Here is a 22,589-nt window from a genome sequence, read left to right as displayed (position 1 = left end):
GACTTGTAACTCAGAATTCCGACTTGTAAGTCGGAATTCTGACTTGTATCTCAGAATTCCAGCTTGTATCTCACAATTCCGATTTGTAACTCAGAATTCCGACTTGTAACTCAGAATTCTGACTTAGCAAGTCGGAATTATACATTTGGATTTTTTTTTTGTGTGGCCCTTCAGCGCTATCGTACTTTCGTATATTTTAGCCCTCCTCATGTCTTGCATCTCAAAATTCCGACTTGTATCTCAGAATTCCGACTTGCATGTCGGAATTCTGACTTGTATTTCAGAATTCGGAGTTGCAAGTCAGAACTCTGACTCTTATCTCAGAATTCGGAGTAGCAAGTCAAAATTCTGACTTGCATCTCAGAATTCCGACTTGAAAGTCAGAATTCTGACATGTATCTCAGAATTCCGACTTGCAAGTCGGAATTGTACATTTGGAATTTTTTTTGTGTGTGGCACTTCAGCGCTTTCGTATATTTTAGCCCTCCTCATGCATTGCATCTCAGAATTCCGACTTGTATCTCAGAATTCCGACTTGCAAGTCGGAATTGTACATTTGGAATTTTTTTTTGTGTGGCACTTCAGCGCTTTCGTAGTTTACAGACACCCTGTATATTATCATTCCGGGACGCAATATCGAACAATTAACCCCAGAATCTCTTCTCGTTCGTTACGAAACCCCGCCATAAGCTCCGCTTCCCTCCGCGAAGCAAATCTAGACGTCGGCGTCGGCTGCATCCTAAGCCCGGGAACAGATCGCCGTCCGCCGCACTGTGCGATTTCCTTCCGCCGCGATGGTGTGGGTGGGCAACCCTCGCGCGCGAGAAGCGGGCCCGAGAGGGGACGGGGTCTGGCCATGAGCGAGATACTTTCTCGCTGTTTCGGTACGGTTTTAAAGTTGATTCCTCTCGCTTGAGTGGTCCGCAGATTCTCCAATCAATGCGGCACGCTCCCAGCCTTGATGCTTCCTCGAACGTTTCGGGTTTGCGTGCGGGGGGATAATGAACGGCTTGTAATAGCTTCATCGTCTGTCTGTCCGTGCCCGTCGTGCCGATTTTGCTAGTTTTTTTCTCGTTTTTCCAAAAGGGATATCAAATAGGATTCCTCGACTTTGATAGTTAATGGCAGTCATTTTTGTTTGAGCTACAGCTGTCAAATTTGACGGGAATACTCATTCTGTATCGAAACTTAACAGTTGAATCACCATTCTGTGTTGAAATTCAACTGTTGGATCACATGATTCAAGATAACAATATATTCTGTTCGTCAAACGTATATAGTGAGATTCCTCTACTTTGATAGTTAATAGCAGCCATTTTGGTTGAGCTACAACTGTCAAATTTGACGGGAATACTCATTCTGTATCGAAATTTAACAGTTGAATCACCATTCTGTGTTGAAATTCAACTGTTGGATCACATGATTCAAGATAACAATATATTCTGTTCGTCAAACGTATATAGTGAGATTCCTCTACTTTGATAGTTAATAGCAGCCATTTTGGTTGAGCTACAACTGTCAAATTTGACGGGAATACTCATTCTGTATCGAAATTTAACAGTTGAATCACCATTCTGTGTTGAAATTCAACTGTTGGATCACATGATTCAAGATAACAATATATTCTGTTCGTCAAACGTATATAGTGAGATTCCTCTACTTTGATAGTTGATAGCAGCCATTTTGGTTGAGCTACAACTGTCAAATTTGACGGGAATACTCATTCTGTATCGAAATGTAACAGTTGAATCACCATTCTGTGTTGAAATTCAACTGTTGGATCACATGATTCAAGATAACAATATATTCTGTTCGTCAAACGTATATAGTGAGATTCCTCTACTTTGATAGTTAATAGCAGCCATTTTGGTTGAGCTACAACTGTCAAATTTGACGGGAATACTCATTCTGTATCGAAATGTAACAGTTGAATCACCATTCTGTGTTGAAATTCAACTGTTGGATCACATGATTCAAGATAACAATATATTCTGTTCGTCAAATGTATATAGTGAGATTCCTCTACTTTGATAGTTAATAGCAGCCATTTTGGTTGAGCTACAACTGTCAAATTTGACAGGAATACTCATTCTATATCGAAATTTAACAGTTGAATCACCATTCTGTGTTGAAATTCAACTGTTGGATCACATGATTCAAGATAACAATATATTCTGTTCGTCAAATGTATATAGTGAGATTCCTCTACTTTGATAGTTAATAGCAGCCATTTTGGTTGAGCTACAACTGTCAAATTTGACAGGAATACTCATTCTGTATCGAAATTTAACAGTTGAATCACCATTCTGTGTTGAAATTCAACTGTTGGATCACATGATTCAAGATAACAATATATTCTGTTCGTCAAATGTATATAGTGAGATTCCTCTACTTTGATAGTTAATAGCAGCCATTTTGGTTGAGCTACAACTGTCAAATTTGACAGGAATACTCATTCTGTATCGAAATTTAACAGTTGAATCACCATTCTGTGTTGAAATTCAACTGTTGGATCACATGATTCAAGATAACAATATATTCTGTTCGTCAAATGTATATAGTGAGATTCCTCTACTTTGATAGTTAATAGCAGCCACTTTGGTTGAGATACAACTGTCAAATTTGACGGGAATACTCAACCTGTATCGAAATTTAACAGTTGAATCACCATTCTGTGTTGAAATTCAACTGTTAGATCACATGATTCAAGATAACAATATATTCTGTTCGTCAAACGTATATAGTGAGATTCCTCTACTTTGATAGTTAATAGCAGCCGTTTTGGTTGAGCTGCAACTGTCAAATTTGACGGAAATACTCAACCTATGTCAAAATTTACCCGTTGAATTTCATGATTCAATATCGCCTCGTCTTAATGAATTATCAGAATCATTTCTCTGTTCGCGAAACGTCTAGTAGGATTGCTCGACTTTGTAGGATAATAGCAGCCACATTGACCGAGTTATAATTGTTAAATTTGACGGGAATACTCATTCAGTGTTGACATTCAACTAACCGTTGAATCGCATGATTCAATATCAGTATCGATACTGTTCGTCAAACGTCCAGAGGAATTCCTCGACTTTGATAGTTAATAGCAGCCATTTTGGTTGAGCTACAACTGTAAAATTTGACGGGAATACTGATTCTGTGTCGAAATTTAACCGTTGAATCTTCATTCTGTGTTGAAATTCAACTGTTGAATCTAATGATTCCATATAACTATCAATTCTGTTCGTCAAACGTCCAGTGGAATTCCTCGACTTTGATAGTTAATAGCAGCCATTTCGGTTGAGCTACAACTGTCAAATTTCACGGGAATACTTATTCTGTCCCCAAATTCAACCGTTGAATCCTCATTCTGTGTTTAAATTGAAGTGTTGAATCACATGATTCAATATAACAATCTAGTCTGTACGCCAAATGTACAGTGGGATTCCTCGATTTTGATAGCAGCCATTTTGGTTGAGCTACAACTGTCAAATTTGACGGCAAATTTAATTCTGTGTCAAAATTCAACCGTTGAATCCTCATTCTGTGTTGAAATTCAACCGTTGAATCACATGATTCAATATCGCCTCGTTTTAATCCAAGTATCAGTACTCTGTTCGTTTTGAACTTCCAGTAGGATTGCTCGACTTTGACAGTTAATAGCAGCCATCTTGGTTAAGTCACAACTGTCAAATTTTACAACAATATTCGTTCAGAGTTGGAATCCGACAACCGGGAACTTCACGACTCAAATTCTCAAAATTCATTAGCAAAATCAGTGCTCTGCTTGCCTAACACCCGGTAGTAATGCACGTACAAGATACGAGAACGATAAGGAATATTTGAAATTCAGACGTGAAATTTCACGTTGTTGAAATTCATTATCGAATTCAGAGTAGTCTGCTCCACAAGCGCCTAATAGGATTTCTCGGTTTTGAAATCAATAAATATTTATAACAGCAGCATTCTTGGTGTGCTTTGAACCACTGATGGCAAGACTGGTCATTTAAAGTAAAAATTTGAGTGTGATAGCTTCACCACTCAACAACAACGCGTTGAAATTGCTTAAATTCATTATAGAAATCCAGAGCTCTGCTCGCTAACTGTCCAGTAGTAGGTTGAATGGTTAACAGCAGCCATTTTGATCAAGTTGCAAATGTCAAATTCGGCAAGAGAGTTGAAATTCTTCACGATGCGACAATGTATTGAAATTTTCTTAAATTTTTATTCAAAATTTGTGATCTCTTCGCCTGATGCTCAATATATGGGAAATCTCGAATTTGACATGTGATGGCAGCCATTTTGGTTAAGCTACAGCTGTCAAGTACGACAAGAACGGTCATTTGATTTGAAATCCGACTACGAGATACTGCAAAAGTCAACAATGCATTGAAATTGTTGGAATTCATTATCAGAATCAGTGCACTTTACGCGTTTTAGATGCCCTCAAACATAAATGGTTAAAAGCAACCTTATATTCAAGCTACAATAACCATATTCGACAAAAGTACTGAGCAAAAGTTGAAATTTGATCCTGCAAAGTTGACGATTCTGTGAGGCGTCAGAATTTTTGGAATTCATTTTATCAATATGAGGAGGGCTCTGTTCGGTAAACTCTGAATATGATTAGTCGACTTTGACAGGTAATAGCAGCCATTTTGATTAAGGTACCATAACTGTCAAATTCACAAGAATGGTCATTTACACTTAGAATTTAACTATGGAACGTTCCACGACTCAAAACTGCGTTTAAATTCATTTATCAGGATCAGTGGTCGCTGAAAGCGACCATCTTGGTGAAGCTTCAACTGTCAAATTTGACAAGACTACTCATATTTCAAATTTGGTCATGTTATTACCATGGTTACCTCCTTCTCTTAATGGAAATCAAAATAAATAATGATACTCGTATATATACAGCCTTACAGGCCACAGAAAAACTGAGCTGTTCCTCGACTGGAAGGAACAGTTCCGCTCCTATCGGGAATAATAACGATCAAATCAGGGAATCCGGGACGCATGCCAAGATATGTAATAAAAACAAGGAAGACAGGATGTGTACGCAAACAGGCGCTAAATCTATGCACCCTCCGGGGGAGTTCGTAGGGAATTTGCCTTGTTCACGGTTTGCTGCCCGCCACCCCTTGCACGCCTGCATTACACAGCATTATTCTCCTCCAGACTCCCGACTTCATTTCTTCCTTCCTGCGACGTTCGGAAAAGTGTGTTTTGTCGCCGTACGAACGAGATGTGCCATTGTTCGGTTGACTTTTATGTGCCGGTGCTATCTAATATCCTCTTGTGTCAATCTGCGTTATGGCGAGAGGGGTGTTGGATATGCACACTCATATAACGTCCTCGATGAGGAGGAATGATCGGTAGCTGGAAGGAAAATCTTGTAACGACTGTTGAAAAACATCTTCATAAAGTCTGTACCAACAGAAGATTAAAAATTCTAATATCATTTAAATCTAGCCAAATATATGCATATCATAGCCAACTTTCATTGCACTATTTACGCTTTGTTAGCTAAACAAGCGCCATTTTCATTAACAAGACATGCGAGGATATAGCCCACTATAGGTGGGGTTCTAGGGCTGTCAGAATGAAACAAAATCTGAGTACATCTGATACATTCTTCTATCCATCAAATTTATCAGCCGGCCATGTACTCTAGCCATCAATTTCCTTGGCCGACTATTTTGTACTGATTTTTCTTCTGGAGAAGGAATCCTTCAGAATTATCAATAAATCTGAAATGAGCAATCTGAGACCTATGAAACTATATATACGAGGATATAGTGAAAAATTCTTAGCCTACTATAGAACCAAACAAAATTTCAATGCCAAAATATTTTATTACTCAAAATATTCTCCTCTAAATTGGATACATTCATTACAGCGAACCTACAACGTCTGTACACCTTTCAAAAAAAATGTTTTTTCTTGCTCTGCAAACCAGACCTTCACAGCTTTTATTACCTTCTCGTTAGAACAAAATTTACGACCTCAAACTTTTTTCCAGTTGGGGAAAGAGATTATAGTCGGATGGAGCCAAGTCTGGTGAATAAGGGGGGTGTTCTAACAATTCAAACCTTAAATCACGAATTTTTTGCATGGCAACATGAGATTTGTCTGCAGGGGCGTTGTCCTAAAGAACAAAACACCTTTGGATAGTCTTTTCTCTTTAATTTTTTTCCGTAGAGTGGTCATCAGTAATGTCGAATAGTAATCTACGGTTATGGTTCTACCCTTATCCAAAAAATCATCATGATTACTATATGGCAATCCCAAAAAACTGAAGCAAGAACTTTTTCAGCAGATTTTTGGACACGAAACTATTTAGGTCTTGGAGAAGCATAGTGTCGCCATTCCATCGATTGTTGCTTTGTTTCTGGATCGTAGAAATGTACCCAAGTCCCATCCATAGTAACAATTCGGTTTAAGAAGTCTACATCGTGTTCAAATCGAGCACAGATCGAACGCGATGCTTCTACCCTTGCACGCTTTTGGTCAACATTCAAACTTTTGGGGATCCATTTTGCAGCAATTTTTGTCATGTCCAAATTGACGTGTACTATATGATGAACGCGTTCGTATGAAATATTCAGTGCTTCAGATATCCGTTTTAGCCCAATTCGACGATCTGATAAAATCATTTCTTGAACTGCATCGATATTTTCGGGCACTGACACAGAAACTGGCCTTCTCGATCGGTCATCATCTTTAATGGAAAATTTACCTCTTTTGACGCTTGCAGTCCAATTTTTAACGACATTGATCACCAAGGGTATTGAGCATATCTTTGTAAATATGCTTACCTCTTAACCCTTTTAAATACAGGTACTCGATGATGGCTCGATACTCAAATCTTTCGATTTTCACAATTTCGGTAGACATCTTCTTTCTTTTAATTTATTGCGTAAATCTGGTTACTACTACTTACTTTTTTGACCTCAAACTTTACACTGACACTTCTAATGAGTTATTGTTCGTTGCTATGAAATATTTTTTTTATGCGTGGAACTGGTCTAATGGTGATACATCCTTGTATCACCATTGTGTATGACCACATCATCACCAGTGATTTGAGGGGGGACATAATTTTATATTTGAAATTCTGTAGATGCTGACCACATCTATTTGGGAATTTTTCGAAGGTCAACTTTGGACACGGGTATCTCACAGAAAAATCATGGAAGATCTAAATGTGATACATATTCTAAAAGAGCAACTCTCCGAGTAATAAATCTCAACATTTCATCGCCCTCGGTGCAACCGTCCGGTCTTGACGATGTTTTAACTGACCCCATCTTTTGGGGAACTTTTCGAAGATCAGTATGGGTGCGTAAAGATTATTTCTCTTAAAATCATATACTTATTTAAGTCCAATTGAAAGATCGTAAACCTTTCGGTTGAAATTCTGATGGGCTATTTAACGTTCAAATGATCGGTTGACAATTCCTTCCGCACAAAAGGATCTGAGTGTGCTCTACACTTTTTTGAGCAACGTTCTTGAGTTAGCTACTCACAGTCGAACCATTCATCTAAGAACCGTCGAGAGCTACAAAATGGTTTCAATTTCATCGACAAAAGGAACGCGACCACTCGATTCCAGTCTAGCCTTTCTCGTTCATTGTTCGACAACCTGTACGCTATACAACAGTGAAAGAAAGCAGAACGATTCAGACGTCGTCAAATGTCAACTACCAGGACCACCTTTCTTTGGGAATCGGCAATAACCAATCTGTTGGCGATCGGGGGGAATATTTCAATTAGTAAGATGTAAAAACACAAATTGCATTCTTTTCCTTTTCCGCCGACAATGCAGACGAGTGAAAAGGGTATCGTGGGGCGCGGGGTATTATAGAGTGCCCCCCATCGGGTATTGTACGGGCTGCTGGCGAGCATTGACAGCATCGACAGTGCTCCACTAGCTGCTATCAAGTACCTCTGGATTGTTTGAATTTTAATTTCGAGAATGCCGATGTAATCTCGATGAGAACCTTCGAGACTTGGGGTCACATGGGAGGAACAATGAGTCTATAATGAAATGTTGACTGACGACGACTTGATTGTCGAAGTATAGGAAGATGGGGATGCTGTGAATGGTTGTATCAGTGATGGAAATCTGCAACGAATTTTTGGATGCTTCTGGTTGCATATCGCGAATGACACAGTTTAGCAGAGTTCGATTAATTTGAAAGAAAAATGTGCTATGTATACTCCATTCACTTTTATTTTAGCAGTCGGTTGGCCATGGAAATTTGACACATTTCACTCTGTATAGTACGAAAATGTGGTGTTATAAGGCTTGTCAAAACATTTTTGGGTTTTAAATCAACACTATGTTGCCTGTACTACGTGAAAGTTTCTGTTATTACGTATTTTATCACAATGTCGAATCTCTTCGGAAAATATGTGACGAACATAATTGAAGCTTATACAAACTGATTGAAGGCATACCAAATCCAGTTATTTGCATGGAAAATACAAGAGATCAGTATAATATCATAAAATGCACTAGCTTGAGGAGAGTTAATGTTCGTTATTTTCTTTGGCCAAAGTTTGAATACGTTACATCAGTTGTAGATTTCAAAAATATTAACCCGAAGATGAAATACATATGATGCAGTGGTTGGAAATAGGTATCTCGAAAGAATTGACAGATAATTACAAGAATATTAAATTATTCAACAAAAATCATCTTGCATCATTATAAGTAAAAGGAATTAAAGGAAGTTTCAATGAAGATGAACTTCACCTTTGAACAAAAATTTCACATGAATAAACAATTAGCAGGACAACTGGCGCGTATTTGTAGCTGTTCATCTTAATGCATTGAGATAATAATAATAATTAGGTATTTATTGGTACCTCAAGACATTTACAATATATAGGACAAGTCAAATGAAAAAAAGAAAAATCAATTTTCGGGAACTTATTCTACGATAACATACATCGAAAATCCTGTAGAAAACTTTTCGCATTACATTATTCACTAAAACATAAAATTCTCAAATGCCACCACTTTTTTGAGTCTCCCAATAGAAGGAAATTCTTTGTCATTCTCTTCATTCACAATCTTTCTGATTTGTTTTTCCAGGGGTGGCACAGCTCATTATGAAAATATATGTGAAATTTAAAAAATGGGGTACTTTGAACGAATGCAACACTTTTCAAAAGATCCACAGATGTGTCATGTTACATATGTAGGTAGTTATTCTAAAGGTATATAGCTCATTATAAAAACTTAAAATGGCTATATTTTTTTATCAGGGCCGAATCAGAAAAAAATGGTGAGGGAAAAGAGTGATTCTTTTGACCTAAAGAATCGACTGTTAAAATATTTGTACGAGTCAAAAACGCACCCTATAATAAGATCTCTGGTATAAATATAAGAGAATATTACTTCGGTGAGGAGTTTGATGGCCTCTTGCTTAAAATCTATAATATGCAGAACGTTAACAATGAAAAATAAATGAAAGGAGGATTTCCAATATCTAAAAAAAATCGGGTAGCATTAGAAATTGAAACTAAATCTAAATAATCGAAAACAGCATATTATTCTGCAAAATGTGAACTATATGAGAAAGTGATGATTTTCACTAACATGAGTTGTTAAACTGCCTGAAGATGATATTCTGACAACGAAACACGTGTCATCGTTTAATTACTCATGTAATCAGCGAAAATCATATAATATAATTCTATTTTCAGTTCAATAATTGATTTTCATCAAGTATAGGCTACATCAATTCAATACATGCGAAATGTGATTGCGTTCGTTTGTTTTTCTTTCGGAAAACGTGTACCATGCGAAGTAAAAATGCAATTTAATTCAAAAGAATATATTTTTTTGATTCTTAAAACAAAAGTTTATTAACTGATCCAGAAAATATGCTCAGAATTTGATATTTGAAAGATGAACCTTAATATACTAAGTACTGTCCTGGTAATCTTGAAATTGCACACGCCATCTCGAAGGGTTTTTGGGAGTGAACGATCCCTCAAAATTTCATTAAAATCGGACAACTCTTTCTCAAGTTATGGACATCGAAAAATCAAGCCGAAATCCATTAATCACCCTGTATCTCCGATACTGATGGCTTTAGAGGATTACAAAAGGAGTAACTTTCCTGAAGGGCCTAGACGACCAACCCTTCATATCACAATAGATATGGCCGCATAAAAACAAAAATACCAGCACCCAATTCGAAAGTATTCCGTTATTTTTGTACTTCTTTGGTGGAGGGCTAGCCGTATATACGCGCGTGGTGCAATATTGTAGAAACTATGCGGATTAAAATTCCCCTCACACCCTTTCTCAACTCCTAAGGGCCATTATATTAAAATCTGTTCCAATTCGGCCCTCACTGATAAGCTAATAACTTCTCCTATGCCGAGCTCAAGTCCGTCGTTCGAAGTGGCCACGCGACCGACACGCGACCCCCCGTAGATTATTGCACATTAGTATTGAAAGGATCGGACACGACTTTAACCGGGCTAAGGCACCACCCCCCCTGAAAAAGCATTTTTACAGTTAAATATGCGAGTTAAGCTCTCATTTTAGAGAATTTATTGCTTTTCAGGCACGCGGCGCGCAACGGTGTGCTAAACGCGCGCGTTATTGCATATTGTCGGAGTTTTTTGAAGCATTCTGGAAATACGGGAGGGTGGAACGCTCCAGGTCGTAGTTTGAATCCCGATTACACCCCTGGGTTCCCACAAGATCAAAATTTCGTAATTACTATACGCGGTCCGTTGGGAGGTGGTGGTTATTGGGTGAAAAGGGGTGATTTATGTGGGGTTGGGTCGTGAAGAGCGCATCTTAATTATCCTCAAGTTTTGCAGGGGGGTTGCTACTAGATGCAATCGATGTGAACTGCAGGATTGATGAAAAAAGCTTCAAATTCATCTTTAGTTTTGCCTTTTGCGCCTTAAGATTTAAAGAAAAATGGGGAAAGCACTGCGATGAGCTGAAAGAGATGAAATCTGTCTTCAATTACCTGAATTAATTCCAAGTTAGAAATTCGCACTGATACGTTGACTTGGTTAGCATTCATCTTGTTGTTTATTATTGTTATTATCAATAATAGCAAACAGAAATTGAATTATTATCCTCGAAAAAAAATTGTTCCTAATAATCAGAATTAAACCACCTATACATACTCTAAAATTCTGTTTTTTCTGTCTTCTAGTAGTCTTACGTTTAGAACTTCTAAACCACACTTCAATTACCTCTTTTACTTCTTTCGTAGGTATCTTCCATAAACAGGGTACTGAGGAATCTGGCTGCTCAGAAGGAGCAAGCTGGCAGTTCCCCAACACCATCGTCAAACGAGAGCGTATACGACAAATTGAGACTGCTGAATGGAAATCAGGCCAGTTGGAGGCCTTCACCGTGGTATTCGCCAACCAACGGAGCATTTCCCTTGCAACCAATGAGCCCTCCACCTACCATTTTATCAGACGATCTGAATCCCAAGAAAAGTAAGTAGTTTTTTAGTTACCATCTACTATAAAATTTACAAAAACCGAACAAAGCGAAGTCCAACTCGTCTGATCATAATATCGAAAGTTCACCCTGTACATTTGCGTCGTTCCAGACGCTCTGTAGGGTTAGGGGGAATAATTCAGCATCAGAAATAGGATGAATGGAATCTATTTGCGTACTTTGCCGGATGATTACGGACGTTCGCCAGTTTGGAACTCTGTACCGAACCACGAAATTCCACAAATTTAATATCTGGTCTTTGAAGTGCCACAGAGGGGTATTTAAACTAGATAATTTTCTTCTCCCTCTCGAATGGCGCAATGCATCTGGTGGCTGTATGAATTTCGGGTCTTCCTCGTTTATGTCGGATGAGTATGTGTGATGCTGATGATAAATTTTGACAACTGGGAGTGAAAATTCAACTGCTGCAGGTACTTGTCTTATTTTGTACAGCTGTGGCCATAAATGGTGAAGGTTGAAAAAACCGGTTTTTTCTACTCGAATCATGTTCGAAAACCTACATTTTCTTACCAAACTTTCGTATACCTAACACTGTTTACCTGAAAATCAAATTTTTAATTTTTCCATTGTTCAACTTTCGAGTTAGGTTGTATCTAGCACAAAAATCATAGTAGACTTAAACGTCATACATACTCTGAAAGATCATCTCTTCTAGTAATAAATCTGAGAATTTCATCCATTTCGGCACAACCGATCGGTCTTGACGAATTCTCAAGTGAAATTGGCAATTTTTAAAAAATGCCATTTCCAAAATGAAAATCTAAACGAAAGGAGATAGCCTTTCGGAATTGCTCGCAATAGATTCAGCGTGTTCGATAACCCATATTTTCATACCAAAATTTCAAATATCTGGTCCAGTTTGAGAGAAAATAATTTTTTTTGTTTTTCCATTTTTCATTTTCGGGTTGACTTCGAAGAGCTCTCTGGATTGCAATTCTCTATTGAATCATCAACTGTTTGATTTTCTAGAATCTTCAAAACAAATTCTATGCACTCCATATCCTAGGACAGTCATAGAACATCCTGATTTTCAGACAGAGTAGCAAATAGGTCATTTTAGGGGGGTCTAACCCCTTGCTCATTTTTGACCCAAAAAATCGAGATTTTCGAAATCGAGTTTTTGTGCTCGGGTGGAAGCCTAAGCAACGCTGATTATATAACCGGAAATCCCAATAGGATCAGACGAATATAACAGGAGATATCGGAGATTGAAATTTGCAATTTTTGAAAAAATGCCATTTTGAGGATGAAAATCTAAACGAAGGGAGATAGGCTTCCGCAAATGGCTGCAATAGATTCAGCGTATTCGAAAACCTATATTTTCATACCAAACTCTCCAATATCTGACACTGTTTGAGAGAAAATAATTTTTTTTGTTTTTCCACTTTTCATTTTCGAGTTGACTTCGAAGAGCTCTCTGGAGTGCAATTCTCTATTGAATCATCAACTGTTTGGTTTTCTAGAATCTTCAAAACAAATTCTATGCACTCCATATCCGAGGACAGTCATAGAACATCCTGATTTTCAGACAGAGTAGCAAATAGGTCATTTTAGGGGGGTCTAACCCCTTGCTCATTTTTGACCCAAAAAATCGAGATTTTCGAAATCGAGTTTTTGTGCTTGGGTGGAAGCCTAAGCAACGCTGATTATATAACCGGAAATCCCAATAGGATCAGACGAATATAACAGGAGATATCGGAGATTGAAATTTGCAATTTTTGAAAAAATGCCAATTTGAAGATGAAAATCTGAACGAAGGGAGATAGGCTTCCGCAAATGGCTGCAATAGATTCAGCGTATTCGAAAACCTATATTTTCATATCAAGCTCTTCAATATCTGACACTGTTTGAGAGAAAATAATTTTTTTTGTTTTTCCACTTTTCATTTTCTAGTTGACTTCGAAGAGCTCTCTGGAGTGCAATTCTCTATTGAATCATCAACTGTTTGGTTTTCTAGAATCTTCAAAACAAATTCTATGCACTCCATATCCGAGGACAGTCATAGAACATCCTGATTTTCAGACAGAGTAGCAAATAGGTCATTTTAGGGGGGTCTAACCCCTTGCTCATTTTTGACCCAAAAAATCGAGATTTTCGAAATCGAGTTTTTGTGCTTGGGTGGAAGCCTAAGCAACGCTGATTATATAACCGGAAATCCCAATAGGATCAGACGAATATAACAGGAGATATCGGAGATTGAAATTTGCAATTTTTGAAAAAATGCCATTTTGAAGATGAAAATCTAAACGAAGGGAGATAGGCTTCCGCAAATGGCTGCAATAGATTCAGCGTATTCGAAAACCTATATTTTCATACCAAACTCTCCAATATCTGACACTGTTTGAGAGAAAATAATTTTTTTTGTTTTTCCACTTTTCATTTTCGAGTTGACTTCGAAGAGCTCTCTGGAGTGCAATTCTCTATTGAATCGTCAACTGTTTGGTTTTCTAGAATCTTCAAAACAAATTCCATGCACTCCATATCCGAGGACAGTCATAGAACATCCTGATTTTCAGACAGAGTAGCAAATAGGTCATTTTAGGGGGTCTAACCCCTTGCTCATTTTTGACCCAAAAAATCGAGATTTTCGAAATCGAGTTTTTGTGCTCGGGTGGAAGCCTAAGCAACGCTGATTATATAACCGGAAATCCCAATAGGATCAGACGAATATAACAGGAGATATCGGAGATTGAAATTTGCAATTTTTGAAAAAATGCCATTTTGAGGATGAAAATCTAAACGAAGGGAGATAGGCTTCCGCAAATGGCTGCAATAGATTCAGCGTATTCGAAAACCTATATTTTCATACCAAACTCTCCAATATCTGACACTGTTTGAGAGAAAATAATTTTTTTTGTTTTTCCACTTTTCATTTTCGAGTTGACTTCGAAGAGCTCTCTGGAGTGCAATTCTCTATTGAATCATCAACTGTTTGGTTTTCTAGAATCTTCAAAACAAATTCTATGCACTCCATATCCGAGGACAGTCATAGAACATCCTGATTTTCAGACAGAGTAGCAAATAGGTCATTTTAGGGGGGTCTAACCCCTTGCTCATTTTTGACCCAAAAAATCGAGATTTTCGAAATCGAGTTTTTGTGCTTGGGTGGAAGCCTAAGCAACGCTGATTATATAACCGGAAATCCCAATAGGATCAGACGAATATAACAGGAGATATCGGAGATTGAAATTTGCAATTTTTGAAAAAATGCCAATTTGAAGATGAAAATCTGAACGAAGGGAGATAGGCTTCCGCAAATGGCTGCAATAGATTCAGCGTATTCGAAAACCTATATTTTCATATCGAGCTCTTCAATATCTGACACTGTTTGAGAGAAATTAATTTTTTTTGTTTTTCCACTTTTCATTTTCGAGTTGACTTCGAAGAGCTCTCTGGAGTGCAATTCTCTATTGAATCATCAACTGTTTGGTTTTCTAGAATCTTCAAAACAAATTCTACGCACTCCATATCCGAGGACAGTCATAGAACATCCTGATTTTCAGACAGAGTAGCAAATAGGTCATTTTAGGGGGGTCTAACCCCTTGCTCATTTTTGACCCAAAAAATCGAGATTTTCGAAATCGAGTTTTTGTGTTTGGGTGGAAGCCTAAACAACGCTGATTATATAACCGGAAATCCCAATAGGATCAGACGAATATAACAGGAGATATCGGAGATTGAAATTTGCAATTTTTGAAAAAATGCCATTTTGAAGATGAAAATCTAAACGAAGGGAGATAGGCTTCCGCAAATGGCTGCAATAGATTCAGCGTATTCGAAAACCTATATTTTCATACCAAACTCTCCAATATCTGACACTGTTTGAGAGAAAATAATTTTTTTTGTTTTTCCACTTTTCATTTTCGAGTTGACTTCGAAGAGCTCTCTGGAGTGCAATTCTCTATTGAATCATCAACTGTTTGGTTTTCTAGAATCTTCAAAACAAATTCTATGCACTCCATATCCGAGGACAGTCATAGAACATCCTGATTTTCAGACAGAGTAGCAAATAGGTCATTTTAGGGGGGTCTAACTCCTTGCTCATTTTTGACCCAAAAAATCGAGATCGAGATTTTCGAAATCGAGTTATTGTGCTCGGGTGGAAGCCTAAGCAACGCTGATTATATAACCGGAAATCCCAATAGGATCAGACGAATATAACAGGAGATATCGGAGATTGAAATTTGCAATTTTTGAAAAAATGCCATTTTGAAGATGAAAATCTAAACGAAGGGAGATAGGCTTCCGCAAATGGCTGCAATAGATTCAGCGTATTCGAAAACCTATATTTTCATACCAAACTCTCCAATATCTGACACTGTTTGAGAGAAAATAATTTTTTTTGTTTTTCCACTTTTCATTTTCGAGTTGACTTCGAAGAGCTCTCTGGAGTGCAATTCTCTATTGAATCATCAACTGTTTGGTTTCCTAGAATCTTCAAAACAAATTGTATGCACTCCATATCCGAGGACAGTCATAGAACATCCTGATTTTCAGACAGAGTAGCAAATAGGTCATTTTAGGGGGGTCTAACCCCTTGCTCATTTTTGACCCAAAAAATCGAGATTTTCGAAATCGAGTTTTAGTGCTCGGGTGGAAGCCTAAGCAACGCTGATTATATAACCGGAAATCCCAATAGGATCAGACGAATATAACAGGAGATATCGGAGATTGAAATTTGCAATTTTTGAAAAAATGCCAGTTTGAAGATGAAAATCTAAACGAAGGGAGATAGGCTTCCGCAAATGGCTGCAATAGATTCAGCGTATTCGAAAACCTATATTTTCATACCAAACTCTCCAATATCTGACACTGTTTGAGAGAAAATAATTTTTTTTGTTTTTCCACTTTTCATTTTCGAGTTGACTTCGAAGAGCTCTCTGGAGTGCAATTCTCTATTGAATCATCAACTGTTTGGTTTTCTAGAATCTTCAAAACAAATTCTATGCACTCCATATCCGAGGACAGTCATAGAACATCCTGATTTTAAGACAGCGTAGCAAATAGGTCATTTTAGGGGGGTCTAACCCCTTGCTCATTTTTGACCCAAAAAATCGAGATTTTCGAAATCGAGTTTTTGTGCTCGGGTGGAAGCCTAAGCAACGCTGATTATATAACCGGAAATCTCAATAATATCAGACGAATATAACAGGAGATATCGGAGATTGAAATTTGCAATTTTTGAAAAAATGCCATTTTGAAGATGAAAATCTAAACGAAGGGGGTTTGGATTTCGGAATTGCTTCGAAAGTTGAAGACAACCCTTGGTCTGGACGGTCAAAAGAAAACTCGAAGAAAAATTGAAGGCATTACTCGTTAAGGGACTCGTGCAGAATCATGTGGACATATGGACTGACTCAATAAGCACTTTCCGTACAATTGAATCCATGGAAATCATGCAAAAGCAAGGCAATTGAGTGCCACATGTTGCAAAAGTAGTAAAAAATATTTGGAAGGGTATTCTCCAGAAATTGCCCCCTTATTGATTACTGCTTGCTCTGACGGATTCATCACGATTTGGTTAGATACCGAATCGTGAAAAATCACGATTCGTTATATTAGACTTGTTCGTAGAGCGGTTCACAACGGTTGTGAACTGTACAAAGCAAGCGCAAATGGATTTTCGCTACCCTAAAATGGAATTACGCTTGCTCTGTACAGTTCACAACCGTTGCAAACCACTCTACGAACAAACCTATTGTTTGAAGGTATTCGCCATTCTTCAAATTTTGGGTGAACGAATAAAAGAATTCTCATGCTACCCGAAAAAAAAACGATACGTCATAACTGTACAGCAAAATAGACGAATCGTCAATGTTTAAACGCGTTTTTCCATGAAAAATTCGAAAACGCCCTTCGTTTGGGTCAGCTCATGATGATCATTGTGAAACTGAACTTCTCCTGAGGTCTTATAGATCGATTTCCACGGAGTAAAAACCAACGGCGCATTAAAACTTCCCGGATACGACTTGATGATGAAGTATTCCGGATTCCAGATGCCTCAGCAGATGGAGGTGTCGAAGTGGGCATCGGCTGATGAGTCTGAAGAATCGGGTGACGTCACCGGTTTGTCTCGAGGGTATTGATTTCAAACGGACCAAGAGACGACGACGGTGGTGGCTGGATTCGCCAGCGTCACCCCAATCCTCTCCATTTCTAATGGCGTTTGTTTGTTGACACTTTGATTTCGGGGCGTCAAAGTAGGCGCTGATTTCCTGATTTCCGGCACCGGGGGGCAGGAGGGGGGTAGGGTTGTGATTTTTATGAAAATTGGTTCTATATACACAGAGTCGTTCGTATTTGGTAGTCGAGTGGTGTAATTCGATGATTTGTGGAAGATGGGGTGGGGTTCTTTTTGTATGAGGGGGATTTTTTAGCGGAGTGAGGATTCCTGTCGAAAAAATTTACAATGTCAGATTTTAATATTTAGTTACGTCTAGTTGTGTTCACATGGTTGGTCATAGAGTAGTGGCCAATGCGTTGAGGCCTTTCAGACAGAAGCTTGTTCTACGATGGATATTGGGCTTCTGATTCCCATAACTTGAGAATCATCGCCTAGATTTCAATTGAATTTTGTGGAGTTATGCATTTACTTTCATAAACCCTTTGGAACGGTTCTCGTAATTTCGATATTTTCAGGGCCGTCCTCAGAATATCAATATTTAAACAGGGTGTTTCACGAGTCGTTGGCCAAAGGCTAGTGGAGAATGCAGCGCATCTAGGCCTTTCAGGAAAATTGCTTCTTTTATTCTTAAGGCCATTAGTTTCGGAGATACTGGTGGAATTTGGCCTTAATTTTCGATATCTGTAACATGGGAATGAGGGGTCCGGTTTAAAAGAAATTTTTTGGAAGACAGTAATAGAACACCCTGATTTTTAGACAGAGTAGCGAATAGGTCATTTTAGGGGGGTCTAACCCCTTGCTCATTTTTGACCCAAAAAATCGAGATTTTCGAAATCGAGTTTTTGTGCTCGGGTGGAAGCCTAGGCAACGCTGATTATATAACCGGAAATCCCAATAGGATCAGACGAATATAACAGGAGATATCAGAGATTGAAATTTGCAATTTTTGAAAAAATGCCATTTTGAAAATGAAAATCTGAACGAAGGGAGATAGGCTTCCGCAAATGGCTGCAATAATTCAGCGTATTCGAAGACCTATATTTTCATACCAAACTCTCCAATATCTGACACTGTTTGAGAGAAAATAATGTTTTTTGTTTTTCCACTTTTCATTTTCGAGTTGACTTCGAAGAGCTCTCTGGAAAGCAATTCTCTATTGAATCATCAACTGTTTGGTTTTCCAGAATCTTCAAAACAAATTCTATGCACTCCATATCCGAGGACAGTCATAGAACATCCTGATTTTTAGACAGAGTAACAAATAGGTCATTTTAGGGGGGTCTAACCCCTTGCTCATTTTTGACCCAAAAAATCGATATTTTCGAAATCGAGTTTTTGTGCTCGGGTGGAAGCCTAAGCAACGCTGATTATATAACCGAAAATCCCAATAGGATCAGTCGAATATAACAGGAGATATCGGAGATTGAAATTTGCAATTTTTGAAAAAATGCCATTTTGAGGATGAAAATCTAAACGAAGGGAGATATGCTTCCGCAAATGGCTGCAATAGATTCAGCGTATTCGAAAACCTATATTTTCATACCAAACTCTCCAATATCTGACACTGTTTGAGGGAAAATAATTTTTTTTGTTTTTCCACTTTTCATTTTCGAGTTGACTTCGAAGAGCTCTCTGGATTGCAATTCTCTATTGAATCATCAACTGTTTGGTTTTCTAGAATCTTCAAAACAAATTCTATGCACTCCATATCCGAGGACAATCATAGAACATCCTGATTTTTTAGACAGAGTAGCAAATAAGTCATTTTAGGGGGGGTCTGACCTCTTGCTCATTTTTGACCAAAAAAATCGAGATTTTCGAAATCGAGTTTTTATACTAGGGTGGAAGTCTAGGCAACGCTGATTATATAACCGGAAATCCCAATAGGATCAGACGAATATAACAGGAGATATCGGAGATTGAAATTTCCAATTTTTGAAAAAATGCCATTTTGAACATGAAAGTCTAAACGAAGGGAGGTATTTATCCAGATTCTGCACGTTCTGGACACGGTGTAGTCCGAATAGCGCGGTCCAAGCGTCCAAGACGCAAAAATTCCAATACCATCACCTATACCACGCCGACAATTAAAAACATTCCACGGACGGATGCGCAAACATCCAGCGATATAATTGGACGCTGCACAAAGAGCGGGGTTAAATTTTAATTAACGCGCTATGATTCGATTAAACGCGTCCGCTGTACGCGGCAGAAACGGAACAGTTGCAGATTGGTTAAGCCGTACGTTATAATTTCAATTATTCAGTGACCGGAGGCCTTCCGTTTGTTGCGTTTACATTTTTAACAAATGTGTCACTTACAGAGAGGAGATGATCCTGAAATGTTACAGTAACGCGGATGGGGTGGGTCGCCCAGGGGTGCCCGCGCTTTGATATCGGCCGCAAGTTGGAGAACTCCAGTCGGCGCTTGTATGTAGGTTCAAACTTGGAGCGCTCAAGATTCAGGCTCTTTAGCTGCCGCCGCAACGCATGCAACAACTAATTACGTCAGTTTAAGAGCCCCGGGCAACTGGTAATTCACCTCGAGGGTATCCTTTGTTATTGTTGCAATACGAATCGTGGGCTGGGAATGACAGTCCCATTAAAAATTGCATCGGCGGAAATTTAAACCCTTTTTATTTCGTCATACTACGTTGTAACTGGGGGTTTTCACGATAGGGCGGTTCTCGAAGCAGAAACCGCCTTTTCTCATAGTATCCCAAGTTTAACTGCCACTTTATCGTATTGATCAAGTTCGTGTTCTGATATTTCACAAGATTCCATCAATTTCGGGACGTTTTCTATCGAGGTGGGAGTTGTATTGCTCTGATGGGTTCATATAAGACCGAAACGGTGATCAGCAGCAGCAGAAAACGCCTTTTCACACAGTAATCCAAGTTTAACCGCCACTTTATCGTATTGATCAAGTTCATGTTCGAATATTACACAAGATTTCTTGAATTTTGAGACGTTTTCCATCGAGCTGGGATTTGTGTTGCTCTGATGGGTTCATATAAGACCGAAACGATGATCAGCAGCAGCAGAAATCACCTTTTTCTCACAGTACCCCAAGTTTAACCGCCACTTTATCGTATTGATCAAGTTCATGTTCGAATATTACACAAGATTTCTTGAATTTTGAGACGTTTTCCATCGAGCTGGGATTTGTGTTGCTCTGATGGGTTTATATAAGACCGAAACGATGATCAGCAGCAGCAGAAATCGCCGTTTCACACAATACCCCAAGTTTAACCGCCACTTAATTGTATTGATCAAGTTCATGTTCGAATATTTCACAAGATTCCATCAATTCCGAGACGTTTTCTATCGAGGTGGGAGTTGTGATGCTCTGATGGGTTCATATAAGACCGAAACGATGATCAGCAGCAGCTGAAACCGCCTTTTCTCACAGTACCCCAAGTTTAACCGCCACTTTATCGTATTGATGAAGTTCGTGTTCGAATATTTCACAAGATTCCATCAATTCCGAGACGTTTTCTATCGAGGTGGGAGTTGTGTTACTCTGATGGGTTCATATAAGACCGAAACGATGATCAGCAGCAGCAGAAACTGCCTTTTCCACAGTACCCCAAGTTCACCCGCCACTTTATCGTATTAATCAAGTTCGTGTTCGAATATTACACAAGATTTCATCAATTCCGAGACGTTTTCTATCGAGGTGGGAGTTGTGTTACTCTGATGGGTTCATATAAGACTGAAACGATGATCAGCAGCAGCAGAAACCTTCTTTCCACACAGTACCCCAAGTTTAACCGCCACTTAATCGTATTGATCAAGTTCGTGTTCGAATATTTCACAAGATTTCATCAATTCCGAGACGTTTTCTATCGAGGTGGGAGTTGTGTTGCTCTGATAGGTTCATATAAGACCGAAACGATGATCAGCAGCAGCAGAAACCGCCCTTTCAAACAGTACCCCAAGTTTAAGCGCCACTTAATTGTATTGATCAAGTTCATGTTCGAATATTTCACAAGATTCCATCAATTTTGAGACGTTTTCTATCGAGGTAGGAGTTATGTTGCTCTGATGGGTTCATATAAGACCGAAACGATGATCAGCAGCAGCAGAAACCTCCTTTCCACACAGTACCCCAAGTTTAACCGCCACTTAATCGTATTGATCAAGTTCATGTTCGAATATTTCACAAGATTTCATCAATTCCGAGACGTTTTCTATCGAGGTGGGAGTTGTGTTGCTCTGATGGTCATATAAGTCCGAAACGATGATCAGCAGCAGCACAAACCGCCTTTTCTCACAGTACCCCAAGTTTAACCGCCACTTTATCGTATTGATCAAGTTCGTGTTCGAATATTTCACAAGATTCCATCAATTTTGAGACGTTTCCTATCGAGGTGGGAGTTATGCGGTCATATAAGACCGAAACGATGATCAACAGCAGCAGAAACCACCCTTTCACACAGTACCCCAAGTTCACCCGCCACTTTATAGTATTGATCAAGTTCGTGTTCAAAAATTTCACAAGTTTTCATCAATTCCGTTTTTGGAGTGAATATTCCGAAGATGTTAATTTCCCGTTGTTTCCCAACAACCCCTTCGTAGGGGTCAGAGTTGAAAGTAATATTTCAGGTCGTATTCCTTTCCTCATTCGTTTCCCCATCGTTATATTGCGGACGCGAAAAGGGAAATTCAATAATTTGTGGTCTGAGATAAACATCTCGACGTAGGAGAGGATTAGTTGGTTATGTGGGGTTGGTAGAGAGGATCACGCTCCCTGAGTCAGCTTTGTAACTTACCGGAAAAACACAAGCAGCCTACTATGCTCCCCAATGTCATCCTTCTTTTCTCCCCCTATAACACTGATGGAGAAGGAATTTCAAGATCACTTTCCCTATCAGTGGAGGTGACACCTTCACTCACCTGAAGATGTCATTGTGATTACGAAACATGTGAAGTGATAATCATAATTATGTTTTCA

General features: G+C 38.6%; 1 protein-coding gene across 4 annotated transcripts in view; it reads left to right on the top strand.

Annotated features, from left to right (window-relative positions):
- Positions 1–22,589, top strand: part of LOC123310191 (paired box protein Pax-6-like) — a 90,397-nt gene that overhangs the window by 39,836 nt on the left and 27,972 nt on the right. For all 4 annotated transcript variants that reach the window (XM_044893616.1, XM_044893612.1, XM_044893613.1 and 1 more), the window contains one exon: positions 11,253–11,484. In XM_044893616.1, the coding sequence (XP_044749551.1) occupies positions 11,253–11,484 (232 nt within the window). The remainder of the gene's footprint in view (positions 1–11,252; positions 11,485–22,589) is intronic.

This window comes from Coccinella septempunctata, chromosome 3 (genome assembly GCF_907165205.1).
Source record: "Coccinella septempunctata chromosome 3, icCocSept1.1, whole genome shotgun sequence".
Lineage (NCBI taxonomy): Eukaryota > Metazoa > Arthropoda > Insecta > Coleoptera > Coccinellidae > Coccinella > Coccinella septempunctata.
The sequence above is the reverse complement of the archived record's forward strand: the minus strand, read 5'-3'. Positions and strand labels throughout refer to the sequence as shown.